General features: G+C 43.7%; 1 protein-coding gene and 1 long non-coding RNA gene across 2 annotated transcripts in view; one reads left to right on the forward strand and one right to left on the reverse strand.

Moving 5' to 3' along the window:
- LOC122471371 overlaps window positions 1–14,389 on the reverse strand; it is a 56,720-nt gene extending 42,331 nt beyond the window's left edge. Inside the window, exons 1-2 of the long non-coding RNA XR_006294181.1 lie at window positions 14,263–14,389; window positions 9,873–9,978 (exon numbers count right to left, since the gene is read on the reverse strand). This is a non-coding gene — a long non-coding RNA (uncharacterized LOC122471371). The remainder of the gene's footprint in view (window positions 1–9,872; window positions 9,979–14,262) is intronic.
- Window positions 14,390–15,616: 1,227 nt separating this feature from the next.
- The window catches only part of AUTS2 (activator of transcription and developmental regulator AUTS2), a 1,117,204-nt gene continuing 1,114,998 nt past the window's right edge, over window positions 15,617–17,822 (forward strand). Inside the window, 1 exon segment of the mRNA XM_043561364.1 lies at window positions 15,617–16,289. Coding sequence (XP_043417299.1) covers window positions 15,981–16,289 — 309 coding nt within the window. The 5' untranslated portion in view covers window positions 15,617–15,980.

Consider the following 17,822-nt stretch of genomic DNA (forward strand, 5'->3'; position numbering starts at 1 on the left):
GTAAGAATTTGTAGACTGGCACCAGGTGGAAGATATTTTCACACATGTTTCTTTATGCCGGAATGTCAAGTTCCATCATTCAGCTAGGAACAATTAAGTTATGCTAGGATAACAGTTAAGGAAGGAAACAAAGAAATACACACACTGTTCACATATCAAATACGACCACAGTTTACAGAGAAGACGGTCATAATACCTCAAGGAGGAAAGCAAGGATCTTCATTACCAAAAGCAAGAAAAGGTTTCTGTGGCACTGCCACACATTGAATGCAAAACAGAAGCCACCTGAAGGGACAGGAGGCATGAGACTTCAACGAAGCAAATACATTTTATGTCAGATGGCATCCTCCCAGATGAAAGATTTCTGGAAAAAGTGATACAGAAGACAGCGTTCTTAGTATTGCGCACCACTCCCTTTTGCTTGCTTGAGGCAAATGCAATGCTGAAAAGGTTTTTACTCTGATGCTCTAACAAGAAGTACACTTCTGTCACATCCAGAGTGACTGATAATGCTCAGGCCTACCCATTACTCCATTCAAATAATAGGGTTTACTTGCTTTTAAGGTCACTTGCACTATAATGTTGTTATTGTCCTTCTGCTCTGCAGTCTTATTTTCACAGAGGATTGGGAGAAAAAGAGAGGGGTATTGGGCAGCACCTCATTCATGGGCATAAAGCCACTGTCACTCTTTCCCTGCGGTTTTAAATGTTCTTGCCCGTGACAGACATCCATGGAACAGAGGGGTCAGTGGGAAGTGAGGCTTGGGTTTTTCCAGAGGGATCCAACAGCAACAACAACAGAAATTCACTCCTGGGGATTTTTTCTTTGACTTCAAAACCGGGTGGAAATACTTCAAGAACATTTGTATCTCAAGAAAGCTGGTGGTGCTCGAAATAAAAACACCATAGATTACAGAGTGGTAGAAGGTTTTTAAACCAGAATTTCACTAAATTTCTAATTTCAAATTCCATTAAATAGTCAGCCACACCTCAAAAGCGGTCATAAAAAAGTTCATTCAAATCTGAAAACAAAGAATCACTTCTTTCTAGAGGATGTAGTTTAATCTGTATTCTGTCCCGTCACTTTTATAGAAGGAAACACATGGCCTCAAACTTTGCTTTCTGGCTATGATAATTTCCTATTATAGGTTTGTCTTTAGTTAGTTTCCAAAAATCTCATATGCTTAAGGTTTTGGAGCCATGTAAATTTCTGTTCTATAGCCTCATTTTCACAGATTGGTAGAAAAAGAGAGATGAACTGGGTAGCCTGAAAAAAATAAAGGCTTTTAATGAATCTGAAATAGTTTGGGAAATTCTAAATTGACTATTGTTGTTGCTGTTGTTTTTGTTGAAACAACAAAATGAGGAAGCTTAAAATGGTTTGTTGTTTTCAAATAATTTTTTTGTTGCTGTTAAGTAAGCTCTATCACCAATGTGGGGCTCAAACACCTGACCCCGAGATCAAGAGTTTCATGCTCCACTGACTGAGCCAGCCAGGTGCCCTGGGAAGCCTCAGATAGTTAATAAAGCACCGGACTCCTGGGTTCTAACACTGTGTAGCTGTGTGACATTAGGCAAGGCACCATACTTCTCTGGACCTCTATTTATTTGTAAAATGGTATCTTCGACTACAGCATCTCTAACTATATAAATGTGTGATATATATGTTATATATATGTATATATGTTATATATATATGTTATATATATCACACATATATATGATATGTATATATCATATATAAATATATGTATCATATATATGATATATATAATTATGTATAATTGAATAGGAGAACTATGTTTGTCTGTAAATATACATATCTCCCGAAGCAAGGGTACATAGCAATCAATGTAGTCTCTGGAGCAATGTCCTGCTTGCCTCCTGGGCTGATTCTGCCTCCTTTGTTTAATTTTAATTTTTGAATTCTAGGGTCCAATCAATGATTATCTGTTGCATTCACTTATCCTATCTCTTGACCCTCCCTTGTTCTATGATTTCCCAACCTTTTTTGGTTTGTTTCATGATACTGACAGTTTTGAAGCGTTCAGGCCAGTTGTTTTGCAGAATGTCCCTCATTTTAGATTTGTCTCACTGTGTCAGGGTTAAACATTTTCGGAAGGCATATTATATACATATTGTTGTATCCTCAGTGTACCACATCAGAGGCATGTGATGTCATAACTGGTGATGCAGTGTTTGATCATTTGCTTAAGGCAGCAGTTACCAAACGTCTGCAGTGTGAAAATTCCCCTTCCCCATAAAGTCTCGTGAGAGTGACACTGAGACTTTATGAATGTCCTGTTTCCCAAAGGTTTTGGCACCCATCACCAATGGTGGCTGTAAAATGACTGTGTTTTGATAGTCCTCTATAAAGGTGAGTTGGGATAACTCACAGAACTCTGGCAGAATGGAGGAAAGAATTAGTCAGTGTGGACTTGACCACCGATAAATCCTGGCATGTGTGTTTGTATTTGTGTGCAGTGAAGGTAGAGGTACAGAAACTGACATGCTGTTAGAATTTTAAGCACTATTGGGGCACCTGCGTGGTTCAGTTGGTTAAGCATCCAACTTTGGCTCAGGTCACAGTCTCACAGTTGGTGAATTGCAGCCCCACGTCGGGCTTTGGGCTGTCAGTGCAGAGCCTGCTTCGGATCCTCTGTCCCCATCTCTCTCTGTCCCTCCCCCAGTGGCTCTCTATATTTCTCTCAAAATGAATACACTTGAAAAATTATCAATTAAAAAAAATTTTTTTTAATGTTTATTTATTTTTGAGAGCGAGAGACACACAGAGCATGAGCAGAGGAGGGGCAGAGAGAGAGGGAGACACAGAATCCGAAGCAGGTTCCAGGCTCTGAGCTGTCAGCACAGAGCCCAATGTGGGGCTCGAACTCACAAGAACCATGAGATCATGACCTAGGCCAAAGTCGGATGCTTAACCAACTGAGCCATCCAGGTGCCCCTATAAACATTTTTTAAAGCAGTATTAAGTGAAGACTAAGGTTGGAGTCCCTAACATGGGGAATACAAGAAAAGTAAACTTTTATCAGGTGTTGAGTGGAACAAACACACTCTACTGTTTCTGTCTTTACAATTTTTCCATAGTATGAGACAAGACCTAAAGCTTGAGAAGAATGGCACATATAATACAAATAATATATAAAATCTTTCTTTTATTTTAAATGTTTATTTATTTTGAGAGAGACAGTGGAGGAAGGGTAGAGTGAGGGGGGGAGAGAGAATCCCTAGCAGGCTCCACACTGTCAGCACAGAGCCTGATGTGGGGCTTAAATTCACAAACTGTGAGATCATGACCTGAACCAAAATCAAGAGTTGGATGCTTAACTGACTTAAGCCACTCAAGCGCTCCTCCTTCTTACTTTTTATGGTGAGTTAACTCTTCCTTCTTTTTTTTCCCCCCACCTTATTTTGGTCCCATTATATATTTGGTTGTAATATCACCTTATTTCTGTTATGTGAGATTAAGTTATTATTAATAAGAAATGCAATTAGGGGCACCTGGGTGGCTTAGTCAGTTAAGTGTCTGCCTTCAGCTCAGGTCATGATCTCACAGTTGGTGGGTTCAAGTCCAGTGTCCGGCTCTCTGCTCTCAGCACAGAGCCCTCTTGAGATCTCCTGTCTTCCTCTCTCTCTGTCCCTCTCCCAATTGTGCATGCTCTCTCTCTCTCAAAAAAGAAATAAACATTAACAAAATTTTAAAAATGTAATTAGAAATTAATAACATAGAAGCAAAAGTTGGCAATAGATTTCACAGGTCAGGAAGTGCTAGATTCCATGTGATCAAACCAAACTAACAAAGAATCTGAGCATGCCTCTGTTTTTATCATGAAGAAATGTACCACAATGTGTTTCTATTTGTTTTCTTCACGTTTCTCTGATTCGTGGCACTTATTTTCAACAAAAGCAGAATTCTATACTAATGTGTAAGACTAGTTATTAATGGCAGAGAGAACAAAACAAATATTGCAATAAAGAGAAAACATTCTGCATTGAGGAGCAAAAATAAATAATAATGGCAATAACCATGATGATGATCAAGAATGTTAATGAGCTTTGATAAAAGATCCTGGAAAGCAAGGTATTCTAATAAGAGTACAATACTGGAACAGAGAGCATGGAAGGTGAGTTGTGCAGGAAATTACATCTGAAGTGGCAAGACCAATCTGGCGTAGGAAATGAAGAAGTAAGACCATGGAACAATACATCCCATGTATTCAAGCAATAGACGTAACGAAGTCAGAACAAAGATTTTTTTGCTCTGCAGAATTATACTAACATATGTCTTCTTTCTTATCTTTGTGTTTCTCTAATTTATCAGATGATTCGAACTCAAAGCAGGCAGAACAATGTTTTACTATGATGTCAGTGTTTTAGGAAAAAGAGCCAGAAATCTGAAAAGTAAGCTTTTTGCAAATACAAAGATGTCATTGTTGCTGCTGTTGGGCTTCTAGAATAACTGTATGATTGTTAATTATGAAAATAGATAATAATAGTGGATACAATTTGTCTTTGAATAGGAGTGCTATGCCACTAAAACATGCACAATAGAGATTATAGGAACAATCAACAAAGTGCAGGATATTAGAAAGACTTACTTTTAAGCCGCAATATAGCTAAAATATACTGTTAAGAACCCAAAAATATCTCATGAATGAATATTAAAATAGTCATATTTTATTGGTTTTGTATAAAACTACCTACAAGTGGGAGAACCTTTTCAAGCCCTTTTTAAAAAATACTTCTGCAATTTGCTGGAGCAGTGATTTCCTTTCTTTTTTTCTTTGAGCTACAGTGGCTAATCTGATTTTGGTGTTTCAGTAATTATGCCAATTAATGTGTGCTGAGAGTAATTTCATTTGTTGAAATGGATACCAGGTGAATATGTAATTAGTAGAAGGTTGTCTCTTTAAGATTTTGTGTGCAATTTTACATTAGCCACGATAGGGAAGAGTAGAGTCTCAAATATAAATAATTTCTAGTTAGCGATCAAAACGATATCCAGTTTATATCCTGACAATTGAAATTAAATTCTGATTTCTTCCTACCTCCTCCTACCAATCAAAGACACATTGTAGGGTGAACAACTGTCCCAGTTCATGGAAAATGGTCCAAGTTTTGGCACTGAATGTCCTCAATCTTGAGAAACCATTTGATTCTGGGCAAGCCAGGTCAGTCACCTCATATCCACATCTTATTTGAAAAGAGATATGATACTCACAAAGTTTTATTTATAATAAAATTTAACATATAGAAAAGCAATTTAAAAAGAAATTTCCATCTATATTACTACTAAAAGCAACAGTATATGTTGTGTTCCTTCTAAACTTTAAACAGACTATATAACAGTTCTAAAAACAATTGTTGTCACAAGGTGTGTGCAATTCTGTTATTAGTTAATAAAATCGATATCCTTACAATATGGATTTTAATAAATTCATAAAATTCCATGTTATAAAGTACTTAAATATAGGACATTTCATTTGTTTCATTGCAGGACATTTGTTGTTTTTATTTTTTTCTCCCCTATTATAAATGATAATGCTGTAAATATCTTTGTGTATGTAATATTCATTTTTTAAATTAAAGAAATAAAACCTATGGCAAAATTATATTGACAACATATAAACAGTTTAAAATATCAATATTTTCTTCTAATAACTAGTTTCTTATCAATTACCCTGCTACTTAAGTAACTGTTTCATGAAAAATCCTGGTAATATGAGCCCATCCTAGAAACTGGGTGACATTCTTTATTTGAATAGTTGAAACAGTATGTTTATTTGTTTGTTCTAAATATCAAGAAATTTTTATCATACACGAAGATTTCCCTTTTTTTAGGATCTTTCAAAAGGAAAAATGCACTTGAAAAAAAATGAGATCACTGATAATCATACTTCATAGAAAACTCTCCTGTGTTCCAAAATTGAGAGAGGCACTGAGAAGTTCAGAAATGCTACCAACTCACTTTTAAACACAGATGCTTGGTAGGAGTCCATTTTAATACTAAGTATGGCCAAATCAACTGTCCTTTGAGGCTTCATTTTGGGATTTCTGAAGTAGATACATGAAAATCCAAAAATTCAAGTCTTCATCTGTACTGCAAGACACAACAGCCCAAGACTACAAAATCTAAACTCAAATACGGGAAGGATAAATCATCAAACCACTTAAATTTATTGATTACCTGCTACTTCCTACCCAGTCCCTATCCTATAGAGTTTACCAAGTGATAAGAAAAAGTCACAGGATGTGTATATAATAACGAAATAATAAGTTCTGTAACAGTGTTGTAAGAAAAGGAGGTCCTGTCTCCTTGTGCACCTGTGTTATTTACAATGACAAAAAAACTACAAGCCACTTGTAGCATCATTCTAGACATGTCTCTCAGGCAAGAGAAACAAAAGCAAAAATAACCTGTTGGGACCCCATCAAAATTAAAAGCTTCTGCACAGCAAAAAAAAAAAAACAAAAAAAACAAACCAACAAAACTAAAAGACAACCTCCTGAAGGGAGAAGATATTTGCAAATGACATATCCGATTAAAGGGTTAGTATCCAAAATGTATAAAGAACTTCCACAACTCAACACCCAAAAAACAAATAATCCAATTAAAAAAATGGTCAGAAGACATAAACAGACATTTCTTCAAAAACATCCAGATGGCCCACAGATACATGAAAAGATGTTCAACATCACTCATCATCAGGGAAATGCAAATCAAAACAACAATGAGATATTACCTCATACCTGTCAGAATGGCTAAAATCAAAAGCTCAAGGAACAATGGGTATTGGCAAAGAAAAGGAACCCCTGTGCACTGTTGGTGGGAACAAAACTGGTGCAGCTACCGTGGAAGACGAAATGGAAGACAAAAAATTAAAAACAGAACTACCCGGGGCGCCTGGGTGGCTCAGTCGGTTAAGCGGCCGACTTCGGCTCAGGTCATGATCTCACGGTCCGGTCCGTGAGTCCGAGCCCCGCGTCGGGCTCTGTGCTGACAGCTCAGAGCCTGGAGTCTGTTTCAGATTGTGTGTCTCCCTCTCTCTGACCCTCCCCTGTTCATGCTCTGTCTCTCCCTGTCTCAAAAATAAATAAAACGTTAAAAAAAAAATTTAAAAACAGAACTACCCTATGATCCAGTTATTGCACTACTGGCTATTTACTCAAAGAATTCAAAAACACTAATTCAAAGAGATATAAGCACCCCTATGTTTACTGCAGCATTATTTACAAGAGCCAACTTAGGGGAGCAGCCCAGGTGTCCACTGATAGAGGAATGGAAAAAGAAGATGTGGAATATTAGTCAGCCATTAAAAAGAATGAAATCTTGCCATTTTTAGTGACCTGGACGGATCTAGAGTATATAACTCTAAGTGAAATAAGTCAGTCAGAGAAAAAGACAAATATCATATGATTTCCTCATATGTGGAATTTAAGAAACAAAACAACCAAAGGAGAAAAAAAGAGACAAAACAGAAAACAGACTGTTAAATATTTTATTTTATTTTTTAGAGAGAGAGAAAGAGACAGAGTATGAGCGGGGGAGGGCCAGAGAGAGAGGGAGACACAGAATCTGAAGCAGGCTCTAGGCTCTGAGCTGGCAGCACAGAGCCTGATATGGGGCTCAGGCCCAGGAACCATGAGATAATGACCCGAGTCAAAGTCAGACACTTAAACAACTGAGCCAACCCAGGCACCCCTCTTTTTTTTTGTTGTTTATTTATTTATTTTTGTGAGAGAGAGAGAGACAGAGAGACAGAGAGAACACAAGTAGGGAAAAGGCAGAGATAGACATACACACACAGAATCAAAAGCAGGCTCCAAGCTCTGAGCTGTCAGCGCAGAGCCTGATGTGGGGCTCGAAGTCAGGAACTATGAGATCATAACCTGAGCTGAAGTCAGATGCTTAGCCAACTGAGCCACCCAGGCACCCTGGAAATGTTCTATTTCTTAAGCTATTGACAGAGTGCATGATTGTTCACTATATTAATCTGAAATCTATAATAATATTTAAATTTTTTTTTTCAACGTTTATTTATTTTTGGGACAGAGAGAGACAGAGCATGAACAGGCAAGGGGCAGAGAGAGAGGGAGACACAGAATCGGAAACAGGCTCCAGGCTCTGAGCCATCAGCCCAGAGCCTGACGCGGGGCTTGAACTCACAGACCTGCGAGATCGTGACCTGGCTGAAGTCGGACGCTTAACCGACTGCGCCACCCAGGCGCCCCTATAATAATATTTAAAATATACAGAAATTAAAATACCATGTAAGTAGAGAAGAGACTGTTAATTCTGAATGGAAGTAGTGATTGGAGTAAGTTCTTTGGATGAGTTGGTTTTGATGGATAAATGGCTCTTGATGGGTAAGGAGATATTCAGTGAGTTCGGATGGCAGGAAAGAGATTCTGGGCTGATGCACTAGCATGGGCAATAGCATGCAAGTCTTCTAGGCAAGAGCTTAGCTTAGGATGCGTAGAAATATGCTGTAGGAAAGGACGTTGATGACATAACTGGGACCAGACCACAAAAGGCCTTGAACACAGAAATGTAAAATAACTGTTATGTCCTATTTTATTACTTGTATTTTTTTAAAGTTTTATTTAAGTGATCTCTACACCCACAGGGCTCGAACTCATGACCCTGAGATCAAGATTTACACACTCATCTGACTGAGCCAGCCAGACACCCCGATAATTATTATATTTTATAAATAGAAGGTTGCAATTAGGTCTGGGCTATAATTTATTATATTCTTCATGCAATTCCAAAGGATTGATAATTTTTCAACCAGGATGTTCTCTATCTGAATCTGGTCATTTTAGATCTTCATTGTTCTTCAAATAAAAATGAAAACAGGGTGCCTAGGTGGCTCACTCGTTAGAGCATCTGACTCTTGATCTCAGGGTCGTGAGTTCAAGCCCCATGACTTGGGTGTGGAGCCTACTTAAAAAAAGGAAAACACGGGGTGCCTGGGTGGCTCGGTTGGGTAAGCTCAGGTCATGATCTCACAGTTCATGAGTTCAAGTCCTGCATTGGGCTCTGCTCTGATGGCATGAGACTGCTTGGGATTCTGTCTCTCCTTCTCTCTGCCCCTCACTTGCTCGTGCCCTCTCTTTTTCTCTCTCAAAATAATTAAGTAAACTTAAAAAAAATGAAAACAAAAAAATCACAATTCATCACAAGTCATCTACCAAATCCAATATAGAAATTGTTCCTCAGGGTTATGATTTGTAATAAATACAGAGATCTTCCATTAGTACCTTTAAAAAGTCATTTAGGGGCGCCTTGGTGGCTCAGTTGGTTAAGCGTCTGACTCTTGATTTCGGCTCAGGTCATGATCCTATGGTTTGTGAGTTCGAGCCTCATGTCAGGCTTGGGGCTGACTGTGCAGAGCCTGCTTGGGATTCTCTCTCTCTCTGTTTCTCTCTCTGCCCCTCCCCTGCTTATGCACTCTCTCTCTCTCTCTCTCAAAATAAATAAGTAAACATTGAAAAAATTTTTTACATTCATTTAAAGTTTTTTCTTGTGATTATCCATCAATTTCCCCATCTGACCACGTCAAGTAGAGCCACTTCCCTGAAAAGGGACAGGAAGACTGATTAATTTTGTGAAAATCTAACGTTCATTACAATTTGTCAGAACTAGGGCACCTGGATGGCTTAGTCGGTTGAGGGTCTGACTTTGGCTGAGGTCATGATCTCATGGTTTGTGAGTTCAAGCCCCACACTGGGCTCCCTGCTGTCAGCCTGTCAGTGCAGAGCCTGCTTTGGATGCTCTCTCTCTCTCTGCCACTCCCCCTCTTGAACTCTCCCCAAAATAAATAAATGTTAAAAAAAGTTGTCAGAACTACCTTTTCATAAGATCATCATTTGGTTACCAGCAGATATCTTTCATTGGCTTCACACGGCAATGTCTGAAGACTATGGGTTGATCGATGTGTCATTCATCACAGGCACCTGTAGAGAGGACCAATGTTTACTGTACAATATTATGGAAAGCAGCACAACATTCAGCAAGTTGAACCACACATTTCATCCCCTCACTGTTTTTGAACATTAAAACTGCAGTTTGAAAAACAACTTCCAATGCAGAAAAAAAATTAAAACAGCAGGTGATAATTAGGGCAAACTTACAACAATGTTCTCGCTGATGGGCTGTCAGTTAATGCAAGCTATCACTTCTCCCTAGGAATACTTATTACTAAAAACAACTTATGAGGGTTAAAGAAGGGATAGTAAATGTGTTATTCTCCTTGTTTGCTCATTTGGAAATGGCATAAAGATAGATCCATTAACCAGCTCTGTACCTTGTCTCAGGGCAGATTCACATGCAAAATAACTGAAAGTTATAAACGACCAAAACATAAACCTTAAGCTGCCTTGAGTTAAAAATCAATCTTCCTAATAAATTAAATTCAAATATTATGTACTAGTATGTAATATCAAGAAGGATGTATTCATAATTGCCGTGTTGGCAGAGTGCAAAGTGCAAGACATCAGAGGGATATAAAAATTTAGTAATTTAGAAAATCTGGTACCAAAAATATCTCTCGCTGCATGGAATGCTCTCAGAGTTTAGTTCAGTCATCAAGCCAGAATAGTATTCTCTGACTAGTCAAGGTTGAATGTTCAAGATATAGTTTGAGTATTAATCATTGTTTCAAATAAAAGATTGCACAACTGGAGAGGCTCTCGTGCGTTAAGTATTTTATTCCGGAACACACATGTAAGTTTTTCCCTTTGTGTTTTCCAGAACCACTTGAGTGTCTTCCCTACTAAACAAGCAACCTCTTATGGAATTATTTCTTTAGCTTTCCTCTTTATCAACTACAATCTTTTGGCAAAGAATTCACCTAAGCTTTTGCTGATATGAATCATGAGCTCATTCAAACTGCCCATTACAAGTTTAAAGCTTTATCTTTCATTCTGCCCAGTAAGAAATCTGATGATACATTATGGTTTATTTTCATTTACTATACAGTGTTCCATTGTGTGTTCACACTGTGTAGTATTGTGTGAATAAACCATCGCTTGTTTATCCATTTTACTGTTGATGAGCATTTGGATAGTGTCATTAATGCACAAAAAATATTCTCTAAATACTTCTATGTATACAAGCAATACCCCCCACACTTACCCATAGCATTTTATATTTTTTGAAGTATGGTATATGTACAGAGAAGTGCATATATCATAGTACAGCTTGATGGTTTTTTACAGACTGAACACATGTGCAACCAGCACCAAGCCCAAGAAACAGAACATGATCAACTCCTCAGAAGCCCTATATATGCCCCGTCCCAGTCATTAGACCCCCTTCTAAAGGTAACCACTGTCCTAACTTTTATAGCATAAATGAGTGCTGCCTGTTGTTGCACAACACACACTCTTGTGCGTCTTGTTCTTTCACTCAACATTATATTTATGAGCTGCATGTATGTTACTGCATTTGGAAGTAAATTGTTCATTCTCAGTGATGTACGGTATTCTATTATGTCAATACATCACCCATTATTTACCTATTTTACTGCCAGTGAACATTTGGGTCGTTTCCAGTTTGGGGGTTACTATAACGCTCTGAGCTGTTGAATAGGTATGTTTTGATATATACATTTGACATGGGTATATTCCAAGGAAAGGAATTAGTGGGCCATACAGTGTTCATATGCTCAACTTGAGTAGATATTGCCAGTTTTCCAAAGAACTATATACACAGCATTTGATTTCTTGAGGAATCATTCTGAGGATGGCATTTCAGCATAACCATTTAGAGAACAGGTTATGGAGTCACCCACACCAGATTCAGCTTACCATGAAAAAGCTCTGCTACCTATGCTTACCCTTCTTAAGCCTCAATGTACTCAACTGTAAAATAGGTATAGCAAAACCTTTCTCAAAATTCGTGAGAATTAAATGAGATATTATAACTTAGAACAGTGCCTGGCACACAGTAAGCACTTAGCTTATCATACGGTGGTTATTAATCATTACAACATTAATCATGTTGCTCTTACAACATAGATGATATGGAGAATTAGAAACAGATATGAGCAACATAATCCACAAACAATTTTAATTCTCTGATGGAAGAAAATTGAAACTCTGACCCAAAAGGCATTACCAATTCCAGTGAGCATTGCACTTGGACCCTGAAAAAAAATCATTTAAACATTATCCCAAAATGCATTTGCAAATTACTCTTGCCAGAGGCAAGGTTCTTGGATGCAGTGCATTACCATCCATTTTTTTTTCCCTACCAGACATTACTCTTTAAAGACAGGACTGCCAAGGGCTACTCTGGAAAGTCACTAATATTATACTTTTTATTATATTTGGCAATTTCACACCTTCCTCAACCCAACCCCCAAAGTCGTGAAAAGTGACTGTAATTGCAAGTTCTTAGTTTTCAATGAAAATTATCAGTATCTAAAACATCTTCCATATTCCTAAAAACCCTAAAAATGAACCCAGATCCTTCCTTTAATGACAAAGAACCTGCCCTTTTTTTGTAGGAGCCAACTTGATAAACTCAGCATGGATTTCAGTAGTTGCTGGGACAGCATCCTAGAGGTTAACACAAAAGTTACACTCTGTACGGAGGCACTGTTTTAGTTAATTGCTCCAGAGGGCAGCAAACTCAGTTATGCTAGGTAGGAAATTTTGGAAGGTGGAACCATGTTCCTAATACATTGAATCAGATCCTCTATGTATCAGCCACTTCTCTCCAGAAATTAAAGCACACCATTTACTTGAAAAAGATATTTTTTGAGAAGGCCTTTCAGCTAGACCGTGAAGGGAACTTTTTGAACATCTAATTGAAACTCTTTGATTTACAGATGAGAAAAATAGTCATTTAAGAGTCTTGCCTAAGGTCAAATGCTCTGTTCCCTGGGCAGGCAGAAAGCTCAAGTCTTATCCACAGTTCATTGGTTGCTCCTCTCTATTCTTGCAACTTGTTTCCCACCATCCTCCAGTCCTGCCCCCCACCTCCATTTCATAAAGACCCAGAAAAGGGGATGCCGAAGGGGTGTGACTTATGGGAATGACCATTAAATTGTCATGATGAGTGAGGCTGCAAGATGAGTGAGGCTTGCCTGCCAGAAAGTAAGGTCCAAGGAGGACCTTCTATGTTTTGGGTTCCCAGCATGTAAAGCCATGCCTGGTACACAGCAGGCCCCGATGATTGTTAAACGAAGAAATGAATGAATGAATCAACCAATCTTGGGTGCATCAGGTTGTCATGTGATTTTCTTTACCACCTCTTTCCAGTAGTACTAATAAAACTACTGGAAAAATTTAGTAAAGAACAGAAAAGATGTGCAAACCGTCTAGTACCAAGCCCGACCCATTGTGAGCAATTTAACAATGTAAGCTTATTTCCTTTTCTTCCTCCCCAAGTGTAAGCTACTGGAGGCTAAGGGGTGATGTGCCACATTACTTATGTGCCAGACACAAAGTGACGTGGGTAGCTAACACGTTGGTGAGAAAGAGCTGTCTGCGTCTTTCTGATCCGTACAGATCAATGCCAGTGCCCCGAAAAACGCACAGCTATTTTACTTAGAGAGGCTGGTCTCTTTTGTTGATCGATTCTGGGCTGCAGTCAACTCTTTAATACAACTTTTTATAAGCATCAGCTACATTTCTGCGAAAGGGCAGTGATAGGAAAAAGAGAAACCCCCTCCGCCCCCCACTAAAGGAAGCCGACCTTGGTAGGGACTGCATTTTGCTTGGCCAACGGGTCCTCGGGCTGGGGCAGCCCGGTCCCTTCCAACCCCGCCCCCTCGCCCGCGGCGGCTGCCGAGGTTCAAGTTCGGCCCCGGGCGCACCGCCTTGCGCTTCCCGCTCCGCAGCCGCCCGCGCGTCCCAAGAGCCCCCGCATAAAAGCGAGGAGGGCCCAAAGGTCACACGGGCGCGGGGTCACTCGGTCACGCGTTGTGTTACCACGTGGGAGAAAAGTTTCCAACTCCGGCCGTAGGGCCTCTCGGGGGTCTCCCAGCGGAGCCGAGGCCCGCCCTTTGGCACCCGCTCCTTTTCTGTCGCCTTCAGTCGTGCCCCCCTCCCGGGGAAGCCCCCCCCCCCACCTTGTGTCCCTTTTCAAAAATTCCTCCTTCCCTCGCTGCGCAGGTCGCCCAGAAAAATACTCTGGGAGCCTCCCAAGTAGGCTGTCCGGGAGCCTCCGCCGGGGCCTGGGGTAGGGGGTCGAGGGACAAGTGTCCCGAAGAGGCTGCGGGGCGCGCGGACCTGGGAGCGCGGAGTAGACAGGGGACAGAGTCCCGCACGCGTCCGCGGTGCGGTCGGCAGGATCACCTCTCGGCTTCCACACCCTCGCGCGCCAACTCTGCCGGGCCGCAGCCGACCCCACGCGGGCGGCCCCCTCCACGCCCCCGCCCCGCTCCCCACTCCCGGCTCCCCTCCGCCCCCAGTGCGCAGGCCCGGCCGCCCCAGCGCGCATGCCCTGGGCTCGCGAGCGCGGCCAGCCCCCAGCCTTTAGCTTTCTACACACTCTACAACTGGGGAGGGGGCGGGGGCGGAGGGAGCCCAGCGGGCCACGTGATCCAGCCGGCCGGGGCCGCGGGGGCGGGAGCGCGCGCCGAGCGGGGCGCGGGGAGGGCGGGGGCGCGTGCGCGCGCGCGCGCGCGTGCGGGCGGGCGCGGGGCTGGGCTGAGGCGGGCGGCGGCGGCGACGGTGGGCCGGCCGCGGAGGGGGAGGAGCGGGAGCTGAGCTAGGCGGGCGGGCGGAGGATGGGGCCGTGCCCGGGCTCCCGCTGCAGCCGCCCGGGGACACGCCGTGCACCCTCCGGCTCGGGGCTCTCGCGGCGGCGGCGGCGGCAGCGTTAGCGGCGGCGGCGAGAGCGGCGTTCCCGGCGCTTCCTGGCCGCGCTTCTCCCTCGGGCTGGGCGAAGCGAAGAGGCAGCGGCGGCGGCAGGAGGCGGCGGCAGCGGCGGCACATCGGTGTCTCTCCCGCTGGAGATTTCTTTCTGCTTTCCTCGTCGACTGACTCACCCCCCTCCCTTTTTTGAGGAAGGGTGACCTCTTCTCTGGGACTGGAAAAAATTCTTTTTTGAGGGGAGTGTGTGTGGGGGGGTGGGTGGCAGCGTCAGGGTCTGCTTCTTCTCTTCTTTGATCTCCTCTCCTCCCCCCTCCAGGACCGAAAAGCGAGCCCCACAACTGCTCCAGCATCCTCCTTCCCTTCCTCCACCTCCCTTCTCCTTCCACCTCTTCCAGTTTCGCCCTCTCCCCTCCCAATTATTTCATTATTATGCTTCCCTCTCTGGGGGGTCTCGTCCCTCTCAGGTCGCTCGGAAGCCGTGGCCTCCCTTGGAAGCATATCTTAAAAATTTTGGAGCCTGGGAGTGAGTTTTCTCTGAGGCGTGTGTGAGAGGCGGCGGGGGTGTTTTCCTGCGCGAGGGGCGGGTGAAGTTCATTGCCCCCACTTTCCCGCGACCTTTTCGGACCCGGTTTCGAATCGGGGGGCCGGCGTTTTCGGGGGGCTGGGGGCGCGGCGGAGAATGGCCGCGGGGAGGGCTCCCCGGAGCCTCCCAGTCTCTTGATCAAAGCATTCCGCTATTCTGATTTATTGCCTGCTTGGTGAGTTATTTTTTTTTTTTTTTTTTTTTTTTTGCCTCTAAAGGAGACCTGTGTGTTCAGCCATTACTTTGCTCGGCGCTGCTCACAGGAATCTCCGACCCGCGGTGCTGTGGGGAGCCCCGCACTTGGGCTCCTCGCCTCTCGCCCTCGCTCCCGTCCCTCCTCCCTCTCTCCGCCCCTTCCCCCTTCTCTTTCTCCTCTCTTTCTTCCCCTCTCTCCCTTCTTTCGGCCGCCGTCTCCCCCGCGCCCTCCTCGGGGCGGAGGGAAGCCGAGGAGGGGGAGGGAGGGGTTGGTGTCAATTTTTTTGTGTGGCCGCGGCCGGAGCCTGTGGCGGGCGGGCGGCGAGCGGGGAGACCCCGGCGCGGCAGAGCCATGGATGGCCCGACGCGGGGCCATGGACTCCGCAAAAAGCGGCGGTCGCGGTCGCAGCGAGACCGGGAGAGGCGCTCCCGGGGCGGGCTGGGGGCCGGCGCGGCCGGCGGCGGCGGGGCCGGCCGGACCCGGGCGCCCTCGCTCGCCTCGTCGTCGGGCTCCGACAAGGAAGACAATGGGAAGCCCCCGTCCTCCGCCCCGTCCCGGCCCAGACCCCCGCGGAGGAAGCGGAGAGAGTCCACCTCGGCCGAAGAGGACATCATTGATGGATTTGCCATGACCAGCTTTGTCACTTTTGAAGCGCTGGAGGTAAGGGGGACCCCCCTCCCCCCCGGTTTCCCTTTATGCACGACCCCACTCGGCTGCGCCCTGCTCCGCTGCCTCCCCCGCCGCGCTCCGGTCTGTCTGGCTGTCTGTCTGTCTAGGCTGAGGTCTTATTGTTGGGGGGGAGCTGGGGGGCGCGGGCAGACAGGCAGCGGGAGGGAATCGCAGAGCCGTGCCTGGTCTCCTCGTTTTCTCGTTGTCGCTCGCCTTTTCCCTGCGCCCCCTCCCTGCACCCCCTCCTCAGCAGATGGGCAGGGAGAAAGGGGTTCAGGCATCACAACAATGCGCCCCCCTCCACGGATAGCTCTGCCCCTACTCCTTCCTCCTCTCCCTCCCCAATCATGGCTTCTTGGCTGGTGGAAGTCTCTTTGCTGGGTTTGGGGCGCCTGTGGACGCTTCTCTGTGTGCTTTCTACAGAACCATATGTCCGTGTGTGTGTGTCTGTATAGTATATACCTTTCCTGGTCCTGGGTGTCCTCGGGACTGGAGACTGATGGGGTTTTGTGGTTTCTTTGCCCCCCTCCCCTTTTTTTTTTTTTTTTTTTTTTTTTTTTTTGGTGAAGCTGGGGAAGGGGGCGTTTTCTCTTGGTTGGGAGAAAAGGAGGGAGGAGGGGAGAGAAGAGAGGAAAGGATGGAATATCTCTATCTCTGTGTATTCTGTGTGGGGCTGTATTGCAGAAAGGGTTAATTATATATATAATATCATCTATACACATACATATACACACACGTGTGTGTGTGTGTGTGTGTGTGTGTGTGTGTGTGTGTGTACATGAGCAGTTTGGTTAAAGGACATAAAAAGGTACACCAGGGAGGACTGGTGGGAGGAAAGAATAAAATCCTAGCTGGTATCTATCTGAAGGGCTTGTCACCCAATTGTCCCTCTCCCTTTCCTTTTTTTTTTTTTTTCTTTTTTTTTTTGGTGTGTGTGTGTGTGTGTGTGTGTGTTCTCTTTTTCTTCCTGATTGGCTTTGTGTGTATGTGTATGTATGTCTTTCTTTATTCCTTGGGCACCTGCAGTGTTGATTTCCAAATGCACATTTTCCTGCCAGCTACTGGCTCCTGGGGGTGGGAGGAGGTGGGTAGAGGGAGACTGTCCAGGGGCCTGGGGGAAACTATCTTTACCTGCAGAGATCATATTTGGTGCTAGCATCAGTCATTGGCCTCCACAGATGTAACCCCTCTTTCCTCCCCCCAACCTCCCTGTCCCCACCCCCAACACACCACACACACAGAAGGCTTTGAGATTCTGCAGAGTTGGTCCTGCTTTCTTAAGCACAAAACCCAGATAGGAGTTGGTTTCTAGTATTTCATGCACCTGGTGTGATGGTTTGACGTTCCTGAAGGAAACTTTTCCCTTTCCTTCTGGTTTTTTCGCTGTTATTATGGTATTGTTTGAGATGATCGGGTGTAAGCTTTGTTAATGACAGCTTAAATCTCACATGCAGTAACCGTACAGGTTTAGATTGCTGGTTCTGCGTGTGTGCTTGGGTGTCAGGTTTAAATATTTTTAAAAAG

Source organism: Prionailurus bengalensis, chromosome E3 (genome assembly GCF_016509475.1).
Source record: "Prionailurus bengalensis isolate Pbe53 chromosome E3, Fcat_Pben_1.1_paternal_pri, whole genome shotgun sequence".
Taxonomy (NCBI): domain Eukaryota; kingdom Metazoa; phylum Chordata; class Mammalia; order Carnivora; family Felidae; genus Prionailurus; species Prionailurus bengalensis.